This window comes from Apostichopus japonicus, chromosome 1, assembly GCF_037975245.1.
Source record: "Apostichopus japonicus isolate 1M-3 chromosome 1, ASM3797524v1, whole genome shotgun sequence".
Lineage (NCBI taxonomy): Eukaryota > Metazoa > Echinodermata > Holothuroidea > Aspidochirotida > Stichopodidae > Apostichopus > Apostichopus japonicus.
In genome coordinates, this window is record NC_092561.1 from 9,796,423 (window position 1) to 9,809,598 (window position 13,176).

Here is a 13,176-nt window from a genome sequence, read left to right on the forward strand (position 1 = left end):
CAGGGATTATATGTGTAATTTAATATAGATAGGCCGTGGGGGTCGAAAGGGTGACCAAAGAACTTTTGAAGAAATAGGGGTGGGGTTTGAAACCGAGAGTCCAATTGGATATCAGAAAATGTTCTTTCTGATTTCGAAAATACTCCTTTTGTTTTCTTCTAGATATGTTTACTTTTTATACTAAAATTTTCACTTGACTTTTCAAATACAAAATATCGACTTTCTATATATATAGATTTTGATTATTTATAATTGAATATTGACTACAATATCATAAAGTTTCGACATATCCCTCGTCCCCTCGCCCAAATCCAACCCATACTCTCTGATAAAATGTTATTCTAATGGTACATAGGTTATAACATTAGCCTACTATATCATTACTTATATACGTTTCCATAATTTCAGCTTCATTCTATAGCATCCGAGTTTCTACATCGCTGACTGAGCTTCGGACTAATTACGGTTCAGCCACTGAAGTCAACGAGACCGATATACTGATCGGTGACTTAAATACGCCAGGCAATTTTGGTGATCGAGAAATCTTCGTAATACAGGTAGCAGTTCCACGAAATGAAAATGTTGTATCATATGTATTTGCGATGCACGCTGTGGACGAGGAAGGTAATTCCGGTGGGATGTCCAATGTTGTTCAAGCAACATTACGAAAGTATATACCTACTCCACCAGAATCAAGAAATTTAGCTTTGTACATTGCAATGGGTGTGCTTGGGGTGATTGTCATTTTGATGGTATGTTTGGTAGGGGGAGTCGTTTTAGTGAGGCGTCTCGCCAAAGGTGATCAATCGGTTGTGGTGTGAAATTCTTATAGAATTGTGGAAAACCTACGTAAATCCGTGAGAGGACACCTTTAAATCAAGAGACAGGTTAAAAAGAGAAAAAGGTGTAACGAAAGAGGCGGATGGGGATCGAGTAACCTCAATTCCAAAGTTCGCTGTAATACCACCTACTTTTTATTTGTAAATGTTTAACATCCAATAAAATTACCTCTAAAAACGTCAGGGAATAACTAATTATTGAATGTAAAGCACCGAAAGGTTCGATTGATGATGAATTCAAATGTAATAAAACAATGATTTTGTCTACGGTTTTATATGATTTAGTCGCACTTTGTTTAAAGTAAAGATAGAAGAATATGACTCATACAGATCTGTTCAGACTCACCGTCGTTATTCTTTTATGTGTAGAAATGGTTCAGCTAATCAAATATTTCAGTACCCAGAGGTATAGAGAGAAAGAAAGGGTTTATGTCTGAAGTTTTCTAGTTGTAAACCTATCAGATGTAAGAAAGTGTGACTGTTTTGTCTACGGAGTTACATTATTAAGGAGCATTGTTAAAAAGTAAAAACTGTATTCTACTGTATAACTCATTCAGCCTAGTTAACTTTTCGACAAGCATATATCAGGTTTTTATCCCTTTTTGTATCACTTATTCAACAATTAAACGGAAGGACGGATATATAATACCATATTGTCTCACTTTTCATTAGTCATATCGGTTTAATTGTATCATTGCACAATAATTATACAAATATTTAGCATGGAATAGTGGCGGATCCACCAGTGTATTTTTTGGGGCTTATGCTTCTCTCATGAAGGAGATAGAACATACCTGTCCCATTCCGCGAATCCATGATTTTAAAAATAGGGGATGACCGTGGGTCGTTAAATCAGACTCTCATGTACGGGATGTCTAGGGGTCATCTCACAGAAAAACCCTTTAAGACGTGACATGGTGATTTCTGAGGCAGTATTACCTTTAATGTTCGTGTGAGGGGGTTAATTTAATAAAAAAGAGAGGGAGGATCTACTCCCTAGCACCCCGGGATCCGCGCACGTGTAAGACAACTTCAGCGCTAACCGCATATTGTCGATCTTTGCGTTTTACGATCGCATATATTTCCTTATGTGCATTACTTTGCAATATTCTGTAAAATACTCGTACTTCAAATCCATTTTCACGCTTGGTCCGAAAATGAAATATTTATAATATATTATATCCCTGGTTTGTTTACACTTCCTTGATATCATTTAAATGTTCAGTGTCCGACATGAAAAGTGCAGTTACTATAAAGAAACTACAGTCTAATATTACATGATTGTTAACAGTTACGCATAACCTTACATCTGCCGATGAGACCAGGGGCTGATCCAAGAGTTTTAAAATGGAAAGGGTGACCCTGGGGTCGTTTAGGCAGACTCCCATGTAGGGGTGTGTAGGGGTCGTCCCTGTGAAGAAAAAAAGAACGTAAAATGGTGCATTCTGAGACTTATTTAGGTTACAATTTAAAAGGAGGGGTTCAGCCCTGTGGTCGTTGAAGCAGACTTTCATGTAGAGAGGTGTGCCCCCTCCCCAGAAAAAGAATAGACCTGGAACGGGGTATTCCGAGGCACATTTAGACTATAAATTAGGTGTTTAATAAGGTTCTACAATGACGGTTGTAAACTAATAAATAATATTAAGTCTTGTGCTGCCCGCACCTCTGCATTCGCGCCTGGAGACATTCGACATTCTAAAACTCCTTCTTTATACCATATAACGCATCAAATGTTCCCACTTCAACTTTAGCCCTTCTAAGTGCATGGATACACTATTTAGCCTTTGCTAGCGGATACACCATTGCCTTAACGTCACATGATAAATACGTCATGCATACATTTGAATTCAATGTAACAAACAAAGCTGCATGCTGTCCATAACGTGTTGTTCCTCGATTAAGGAAAAAAGGGAAGAAAGGTATTGAGTTTTTCTATATCTTTGAGACAACCATCAAGTTAGGAAGACAAAATTACACTTGTCTGGAAGACCAGCCAGAGGTTTACTTCACAATATAAATTCGAAGAAAGTTTGCAATTATTATATTATATTATATCATGGTATTTTGTTATATATTAAAAGAAAGAACGGAAGATGTACACATTCATTTGTCAGCCAAATATAAAGAGTTCAGTTGAAACTTCCCTTTCGAATCATCTGTTAAGGTTAAAAGTCATCCTTAGAGCGTTTGTTAGAAATCAATTAGAGGCGCTCATGATTGAGTTTCAAAAAAAGATTCCTACAACCACTCTCATAGCATTCGACCACAATCAGACGTTTTATTTTGGTAGTAAAAAGAATTAGTGGGTCCAAACATTCCTTTTTTTGGGTGGGGGGGGGGAATTAACAATTTCATCATGCCCACATTTGGGACCAACATTGGTGACGTAAAACACTTCCCTGTAGGTTACATCTAACCCATACATAGATGACAATGAAGAAAATAAAGAGAGAGAATTGTTTTTATATGGTTGACAACGAGATCTTCAAAGGAGGAACAAGCCCAGGCCTGCATCTGATAATGAAAGTAGATCTACTTATACCATGGCAGTATTGGACCCACCGTCAGTTGCACCTGGACCCACCTTGGACCCACTGCAGTATGCGTATAGAGCTGAGCAAGGGGCACTGTGTCGTGCCGATGGACCAATATGATACTTGTGTCATATTATATAAGCAACCTATGAATCTTCTCTAGGAAAACTGGTTCACAGCCAACTCTTGGTTGTGGAATTTCATAATATCATAGGCCGTTTAATCTCGCGGGGTTTGAAGAAGGATACAAGTAGAATGTCGACATTATACAACTTCTTCTAATCTGAGTCTTCGCCATTTTCACTATCAGCATGTTTCTTCTTTTTCAACTTTTGTAAAAATATAATACAAATCACGAATACACAACTGATTGCACAAACGAGAGCCGAGATGCGAAATAGATTCTTGAAAGATCCATAAACGTCGTAGGATGCTCCTATAAATAAATAAATAAATAAAAACATATAAATAAAACTTTTAAAAATGGATCGAATGTAAAGTAGCCAATGATACGGAAATAGACTGCGACCTAAGTAGCAGATAAATATGTCACACTCTATCATTCAAAGTTCAGCTACTAGTTACAATCCCAGTGTATAGAAATGGAATAAACTTGGAATCCATATGGAAAAAAAGGACTATAGATCGTTTTTTATAGTACCCTATATGAAAGGATAACTTTAGGTACACATTTATTTTAAAATAATAAAAATAATAATAAAAACACTGCTATCGGTACAGGTTATTATTCTATACCACTTTTAATTTGTTTTTGTGGAGAAATGACCCCTTACAGATATATGCCTCGTCAATGGAAGTGCCTGGGCTATAAAGTCTAACACACAGACACAGTTCTTCGGATGCAACTCAAAAACTCAATGGCAAACTATCACAATTTTATGGTTTCAGATAACCCTTTCATAATGCATTATAAGATTGACCAACGCGGGAGATGACAGAAAAGGCCTAGTTTGCAACAACCAGAATCTTTTTGAAGATGCAACTACCCGTACGGATGTAATGAAGGTGAACGGCAAAGCAACTAACGGTAACGCCTCATAAACCACAATGACCTACCTGCCCAACGCAATAACCAAACACAAATACATTCCTTCGACCACTTACAACGTGTGGAAGGACTATCCGCTAGCATACCACAATAACGACATCGTAAAGAACACCCTCCGTACCACAACAGGAACATGTATACATTAACAAACATCCATCTGCGTGGCATAAACCTTCACTTCTACATTTATGGATTACTTACCCGATATGAACCCTGTTAATAGGGAATAAACACCGCATCCACAGTCGACGAGTCCAAAGGCCTGACGAAACGTTTCAGCCGTTGTGAGATGAAGCAATATTCCTGATGTCATACCAGCCTTTGCAGATAACAGAAGTCCGCTGAAAAATGCACATATGCCTAGAAGGATAACGTTCGTCGTCGTTGGAAATAATGCAAAGATGAATGCATCGCAGAGGTAATATGTTGCAAATAAAGTCAATGGTGATATGGTTTTTGAAACTTTGAAAGAAACAGCTGCAAGAAACCTACCCATGATACCCCCTACACCTCCAATAGCTGAAATTATAACTGCTGTTTGCTTGGTCACACCAAGTTCCTGGCTCAAAGGTATCAGAAATAAAGTCCAAGAATTTGATGGAAATTTTCTCATATTTACTGTTATGAAATATAAAGTGAACACAACATCTCCGAACAGTTTGAATTGTACAAGAAATGTCTGAATGAAACTTTTGATTGACTTCACAGTTTGGATGATTCTCTCAGCAGCAAAAGGGTTTGTAGTTGTTTGAATTTTCGAATTATTACTTTCCCTATCAGTATTCAACTTGTCTTGTACGTTGTTCGTCTCACTCTGGGAATTACTTGGGTAAGTGATTTCAGATTTAACTGCAATGACTGCTTCAAGACTTGATGAACCTTCCTCTGCTCTCGATTGAATGTTACTTTCAATACCTCTCTGTTTGGAAGGAATGGTTTCACTTCTGGACTGAACACCGGAGTTCGAAGTGTTACTTTCCCAATCAGTATTCAACTTGTCTTGTACGTTGTTCGTCTCACTCTGGGAATTACTTGGGTAAGTGATTTCAGATTTAACTGCCATGACTGCTTCAAGACTTGATGAACCTTCCTCTGCTCTCAATTGAATGTTACTTTCAATACGTCTCAGCTTGAAAGGAATGGTTTCACTTCTGGACTGAACACCGGAGCCCTCTGTTGACTGTTTACCGCTTCTAACATCAGATAAAACTAACCCACAAGGAATTGTGTTGTACGCCAAAGCTCCAAACATGCAAAACGTTGCGTGGAGACCATAGTTCTTCAAGAAAACTTCAACAATGCCTGGTAAAACAATGATTCCTACGTAGCTTCCAGTAGTTGCTAATGGCATCAGACTTGCGAACTGACCTGAAGCGGTCTCTTTCAAACACAACACTGCTGGTAGAAACAGGAATCCAAACCCAACACCTGTGAAAAATATTATCGAGATAAAAGTGGTTTAACAATGGACTTTTTCAAATGTTTTGCATCACTTCTGATGAGAAGAAATTTCTTTCGTTAAAGGTATAATGAAGTATAAGGTTTAAATATAAATATTCAAATGTCTCTTAAAGCCCAAAACAAAACAAAATGCGTTAAGTTCCCATCCCTTTCTTAACATGTAAAATAACATGTCACATATTTAGAGTTTTTAGTTATTCGAAACTTCGGATAGGTACATTGCAGGTAATATATGAAAAATGCGACAGGCGTGACAATGGTGAATTCTATGACATATCTAGGCTATCAGTTAGATCAATAGAAGTATCCATTAGTAACGAAAGATGTTGGTAATGACTACATGCAAAATTATATATATATATATATATATATATATATAAATATATATATATATATATATATATATATATATATATATACATATATATATATATATATATATATATATATATATATATATATATATATATATAAATATATATATATATATATATATATATATATATATATATATATATATATATATATATATATATATATATATATATATTTAATACTTCACCTGCGGTAATTGAGAACAATAGAAAGTGTAATCCATGTGTAGCAAATAAACCAGAGCCAATGAAACTGGTTCCGACAAGTACGCCACCGACTAGCCCAAGATGTCGATGAAGGCAGCGGGAAGAAAACGCACTGACAATTGGTGCTTAAAGACAGAATATTATGGTTTGTCAAGATAAGTAATAATTCTAAACCAATAAATTTGGAACAGGATTATAGGCCTATATGAACAAATGTTTCATATGTAATTAAAAAAAAAAACAGTTACGAACTTGCTTGTTAAATATGCCCGAGACATGCTTCGAGGTTAAAAAAAAAAAATGGTCACGTGTCTGTAAACGCAACAAACGTCCCAACATCCCCACATCTAAGATCTCTCATGTTGAAAGCACTTATATGGTTTGATAAAGAACATTATTGGTTCGGACAGTCAAAGTGGATACGATCAGACTGTAATGGGAGTTTGCAAGGTAGAATTTGATACGCTTAGAGATTTATTGCAGAATAGTTCTAAAAATAGGTTGTGTACAAATTGTACCCAGTACTGCGTAGTACGTATTTTTATCCAATAAAATTTGGATAAAGTGTTGCCATAAAACAAAATAGAATGCAGAAAGGTTTGACCAATATATTAATGTTTGCCACACTAAATTGGTTGAAACTTTTGTAATGTTACTTTTTTGGGGGTAAAGCATCCACGCACGTAACCACTTGTGGGTTAATGTATTAACCCATTTTTTTTAGAGTAAGAGAATTATCTTGTGACGTTTACGTGTGTTTTGTCGTATTGAGTACCCGACTATACAGTTCCTTATCAAAAAGTCTTTATACGGTACCGGTAAATATTCCCCCAAATATGCTACAAAACCAAATCATAAGTTCTTTCATCCTGAAACGTCAAACATTATTTTATGCCGCCATCCCCATCTCACTGCATTTCACCTATCAAAATCAATCTTCATCATAAACTACCGACATTAAATTATCTTCTTATAATGCATTGCTTGCCCAATAATTATAAATTATGTTCATAGTATGGCAGATCGGAGCCTGTATGCAGGAAAGTACGTTTTAATGGACTTTTCTCAAAACTTAGGATACTAAACATTTTTTACTGAACGTTCATAACTTCCAAAGATTTCACCAAACCGCAAAAAAGAGGATATTAACAAACAAATTTCTTTTAGCAGAATTTGTGTACAAATTATGACTATCATAATCTACTTTACAAGATAATAACGAAGTCCAATATGATATGTATATGAATAATCTGTCTTATTTATCGTACCAAACAATTGAACACTTTCTCTGTGTTTTTCCCCATATCATGTATTTATGTTTACATTATCATCGTGTATATGCCTAAACAAAACCCTCGTCAATGTTTACATTATCATAATGTGCTTTCATATTATCACGTACTTTATCGTCGTTGACTTTAACACTATAATACTAGTAAGTTTTGGAGCTTTGGGGTTCCTCATATATCTGTGCTGTTACTTCAGTGGGAGTTTTGCATATACGACTAACAAATCATATTCCATGATTGCAACCCGCAAAATCTTATATCACAATAAATTTTTGTCGACATGGGATATCCTAGTATTGGTTGCGATATGGTTTATAACGCTGTTACACTGATAGCAAAATGAGGATATCAGATGACACCTTTATGAATTTGAAGGTGTATATTATTTATAGATAATCATATGAATAATATATATACATTCAAATATAGACTGGTTATCTGTTTAATGAATTGAGGCCGAGTGCGACTCGGATTCTTAGGATTACTGCTATACCGGTTTGTTCCTTCTTGGCCGGTGCTATACCTCTGACTCCAGGTTTATTCACGTACATTGGTTACACTGTGAATGCAGAACTGTTTCAGTAGTCGAGTAATGCAATTAAATTAAACTATTTATCAAATCAGTTATGCAGTACTACGAAGCTCCAGATGGGACAGGGTTAAAATGATTTTGTAACGTAGGTAAGTGAGAATAAATTAATAAATTAAAATAATAAGTACGAATGTAATAAATTCACGTACATACGTAATGAACTATCACCTACGTACGTACGTAATATGATTACGTCCTTGCGTACGTAATATTATTACGTACGTACGTACATGGTACAAAAGCACGTGTATAACGTAAGCGAGCCTACGTGATGTGATGCATGATATACATCTACATTCCTGAGATGGATAACGATAAATTAGTCGTCTCTTATTTGATTTAGGGTTTAGTCAGACAGAAATCCTGTTTTATCTGGTTGCCACACATCGGATAAGTTTAAGCCATAGACATCTGAAACGAATTCTGCAGAGCCTAATTTTGTACCAATTGAAACATTCAGACATTGTGTATCGGCCTTTAATATGTTGGACAAATAACGAACGTCTTCGCAGTTACATGGATATCATTGAATGAACTCGAAATATGTGGCTAAAATGACTGAACTGAGGGTATGACAAAATGATATACGCCTCTTATTGCGAGTTCTGGACCCTGTGGCAGCAAACCAGAGCCGTCGACGACGACTTCAGAGGAGACGCTACCGTGATGTTGGGCCACATTTTACCTGGCATATAGATTCGTACGACAACTAAAGCCGTATGTTATTGTACTGACGGATGCATATGTACGAATGCCAAACATAGGCTTTCTCCTATATGCGTGTACAATTCATTACGAATTTAGACTATTTTATTTTGGTTCATTCCATGTTGTCGTTGATATATTTCATTGTACAAGTGTACCGGAAAACAGAAACCCTCACATCGTTCGGGCTGACAGATCACTTTACGGTCAAACAGTTGTATCTTAAGGGATTCATTTTACATATGATTAGCTCCCTGCCATATTCATGTTCAAACAAATGAAGATTGCAGTCAATAGGAATACACTTCATATTCATTGACAGTATGTCACCATCATCTCGCATTTCCAGTGTATGTATATATATATATATATATATATATATATATATATATATATATATATATATATATATATATATATATATATATATACGAAAGTGTCCTACCTCGAACCAGCACTTCTATAGTTAAAGCTTTCCGCTTTATGCTTCATCGTTTGAACAGATGAGGGTACGTATATGCGAGATATCTTCCCAAAACAAGTCGATGATGCTAACATTATAGGTATAATCAAGGGACGCATTGAGAAAATACCGTTTCTTTAAAATGTTTTCTTTTTGGGGGGGGGGGGCAGGGGCAGGGGGGCAGATGTGGTGTAAGAATTTATTAATAATGACACCATTTAAGAGAAAACAAGGCTAATTTAAACAGAGCTTGAAAATTGTAACGTAGCGAATGGTTAGACTTTTGTAGCTCAACGATATAAAGGGAAGGCTCACTCTTTCCCGAGAAACTGTTTGCTACTTTGATGATATACATAAATATTAGCACAAAGCCTACAGCTAAGAGCAAAGCTGCATGGCGAGCCACACAACCCGATATGATATCTTTATTTAACAAAATATATACATATTTTTCACGATTAGCGGTTGTCTGAAGTTTAATACGAATTTTCTAGTGAAATGTATTTTGGACGTTGTAAGAAATTAGTTCGAAGAGTATCATTAACTTTTAAAGAAACATGTGACCGATTAAACCTGTGCAACTATATACAAAATATTAAAATATATCTATATTACCTTCTGAAATCTCATTCCATAATACGGTATTTCATAAAAAAAACTTGTAATTAAAGCATAATTGAAAAACAGCAGATGATGAGTTTCATTAACTCGCTTTGCATAGGTTGCCTAGATTTAGATCTAAATTTCATTTTTAAGCCCTGTCGACGGGAAAGGTATAAGTCCCAAAACGTTTCATTTGATTTCAATTTGTTTCGCAATGGGTTAGGAGATTGTGCATATGGGTAGGTTCCATTGCTCTGTAATGAAGTAGTCAAAATATTTGGATGCCCTTAGGACGACGACGACAACGATGCTCCTTGGATGTGACTTACCTACACAATGTGAAACTGCACTAGGTGCTACAAATATTAGGCCAGCTAACAAAGCGCTAACTCCATCCACCGTTTCCATACTTTGAAAGAAAATTCCGCAAACTTTCATGGTTCCGGAGGCAAACATATTGATAACGAATAAGGAACAAAATGCAGCAGTCCATTTTGGTAATTCCATGCTAGGAATCAACGGTATATGTCATGGGAGAACCAACTTCTTCACTCCTTACGTTCTCATTCAAGTATACTGATTCCGATTCCGTTTTTTAGTAGTAGTAGTAGTAGTAGTGAATAGTAGTAGTAGTAGCAATAGTAGAAAAGTCACCAAAGATAATACCTGCAAACGAATACTAAAAATAAATGATTTCGCTGTTATGCCCAGCCCGCTCTTGCACATCGAGACTGTAACCATGTGATCATCATGATTTTACGTCAGCCTTAGTATCCCCAGTAAAAAATACATACGAGGCGAGGCGAGGCGTATAGTTATGTTGTTGTTAAGTATACTTGTGGCTTATGATACGCATACCGACATATAGCACATGTATACGGCGAGATGTGTACACAAACGCTGCCCATGACATTGTGCTGGTATACACCTATCAATCCGGAATCAATTAGGAAAAGTGCCTAAAAAAGCAGGAAAAGTACATCTTTTTTGTTATGTTTTCAATCATAAACTGATTTGTTGTGGCTTGCATGTTAAAGAATATTAATGCACATACATGTGTTGCAACAATTGGATCAATTGAGGCAATTTAAGACCCCTTAAGGCCTCCCAGTAAATTGAGTAAAGAGGAACTTACAAGTGACGAAAAGTTCAGGCTCTCATAGCAAAAGTTCTACAAGGTCATGCTAAGAAAAATTGATAGTGCCATGAATGACCAACTTGTCATCTATCCAGTGATGGGTACCGTTTAGTTAGTGAGAACTTCTATATATAATTATAGACCACAATACGTTGATGGTTTAGTGTGTAAGCCATAAAGGGTTTTCAATAGGCATATGCTACCTTATAAATTTACCAATATAAATCGCATATGTACCCGCATTCATTCGATAATTTATATTAAACTCGATGCTCGTTTCAACGAGATCTCTACACTGAAGAATCTAGTGAATCCTGTCCATATCAATAGCTGACCGACTATACTGCTAAATCTGAACCCTAAGGCAAAGCCAGACCAGCACCTGACAATGGTTACAAACCTGCCGATCACTGTCTGCTAATGTATGTATGTTAGATTCTCCTGCAAGCAGGAACTCGCGAAGAAGCCTCATTGGCTTATCAAAGCCGCAAGCTGACCGAAGTCAGTCTCTTACATTCATATTTTAACGCCCATCATTAAATTGTTTATTGTCAACAACTCTATAACTGGACGACATTCATTAATCTTGGAGTGACTCGAACTGGAGAACTTATGATTGAAAGGCACCGGCGTTAACCACTGAGCTAGCACTCCATCGTCCGGGAGGATCAGCTGGTCTAAACCTGAACAAGTGGGTGTCCTTTAAAAATGCTTTGCTCCAAGAGAAAAAAGTGACCATTGTGAAAGACCCTATTGACACCTTTACACAAAAAACAATAGTTGATTACTCAATGCCTGTCCAAAGCAACTACAGAAATCTGAAAGACCGCCGGGTCCTTATCTTCCTTGACAAATTGTTGAAGTACCTGATGAAATGTCAGGTACATGTTAAATGTAGTGTATTTGAACTTACAGAAAAGGTCCTACAATCAGCATTGTTAGTTGAAACAAAGATTCTGCTTGCATTAGTTGCAAGTCAAAATCACTGTTGCCGACAATACTAACAAGTACATCAAAGTTTTATACATCAAGCCTACCAAGAACAATGTTAACATAATATTTTGAGCAGGTGTAGCGGTCAGTAATGAAATTCGTAAAGTCATCTTCAACTGTGGTAATCGCCTCAACATTGGGCTTTTATTTTGCGTAATCTATGATCTTTTTCTTCGTGAAACGCTGTCACGTCTATCAAAGGTCAATGTCCAACACCGTCCCCAATCCCTCAAGCGGCAAGTGTAGTGGAAAACATGAAAGTGTGAATCGCCTGGCACCAAGTTTTGTATTAATTGTAACAAAAAATGGCTAATTACCCAAAACAGTGAGTCTAATGCTGCCATTACTTTGTCATGCCAGAGCTACATTGAGCAACAGCAAAAATAAAAAATACGCACGACAAACCAATTTTACTGCAATTTAAACGAATGAGGTCCAAATAGGTTCATGGTGACAATTTGCTTCATTCATTTTCTCATCTGGAATTAACAGTCGCTGTGTAACTAACATGATAATGATATTGAATTTTCTCTAGAAGACAACATTGACATAACTCTATTTACTGAAACCTGGTTATCTCCCACTATGTCGTTAATAACATTAAAGTGAATGGTTTCAACCTTCATCACATTTACCATACCCTATAAGTTTGTCCATGTGAAAAAGTATACGTCGTTCAAGTACAATGAGAGGTTATAAAAAATTGAGTTTTTTCCGGAAACTGGTGGGTATTCTAAAGGTCATTATCCATACCAAGTAATGTAAATGAGTTAACTAATCTTCTCGAGTACTTGGTTGTTCTTTCTGCAGGGGATCTAATTATGTTATCCATCTAAGTATGAATGCTGATATCATAACATTTAATAATATACTTAGCATCTTTAATCATCGACAACTAATAAATGTTTC

General features: G+C 36.2%; 2 protein-coding genes across 3 annotated transcripts in view; one reads left to right on the plus strand and one right to left on the minus strand.

Annotated features, from left to right (window-relative positions):
* The window catches only part of LOC139966962 (calcium-activated chloride channel regulator 1-like), a 10,374-nt gene extending 7,508 nt beyond the window's left edge, over positions 1 to 2,866 (plus strand). The window contains exon 9 of the mRNA XM_071970484.1: positions 409 to 2,866. Within this exon, the coding sequence (XP_071826585.1) occupies positions 409 to 821 (413 nt within the window). The 3' untranslated portion in view covers positions 822 to 2,866. The remainder of the gene's footprint in view (positions 1 to 408) is intronic.
* Positions 2,867 to 3,115: 249 nt separating this feature from the next.
* Positions 3,116 to 13,040, minus strand: LOC139966952 (uncharacterized). 2 transcript variants are annotated; one of them, XM_071970461.1, is made up of 4 exons: positions 10,466 to 13,040; positions 6,466 to 6,609; positions 4,644 to 5,870; positions 3,116 to 3,809 (listed from the first exon to the last, which is right to left on the minus strand). In XM_071970461.1, exons 1-4 carry the CDS (start codon positions 10,641 to 10,643, stop codon positions 3,652 to 3,654), a joined length of 1,707 nt encoding a protein of 568 aa, XP_071826562.1. In that variant the 5' UTR covers positions 10,644 to 13,040; the 3' UTR covers positions 3,116 to 3,651. The 2 variants fall into 2 exon arrangements, with proteins under 2 accessions (XP_071826562.1, XP_071826570.1); XM_071970469.1 differs by lacking the exon at positions 6,466 to 6,609.
* Between the last annotated feature and the right edge of the window lie 136 nt (positions 13,041 to 13,176).

What these genes read in the sequence shown, in the direction of transcription:
- LOC139966952 (XM_071970461.1), bottom strand. Translation starts at nt 10,643, where the DNA reads ATGGAATTACCAAAATGGACTGCTGCATTTTGTTCCTTATTCGTTATC. An exon ending in ATTGTTCTCAATTACCGCAG is followed by an intron (nt 5,871 to 6,465) that starts GTGAAGTATTAA and finishes TATTTTTCACAG; the next exon opens with GTGTTGGGTTTGGATTCCTG. An exon ending in ATTAACAGGGTTCATATCGG is followed by an intron (nt 3,810 to 4,643) that starts GTAAGTAATCCA and finishes ATTTATTTATAG; the next exon opens with GAGCATCCTACGACGTTTAT.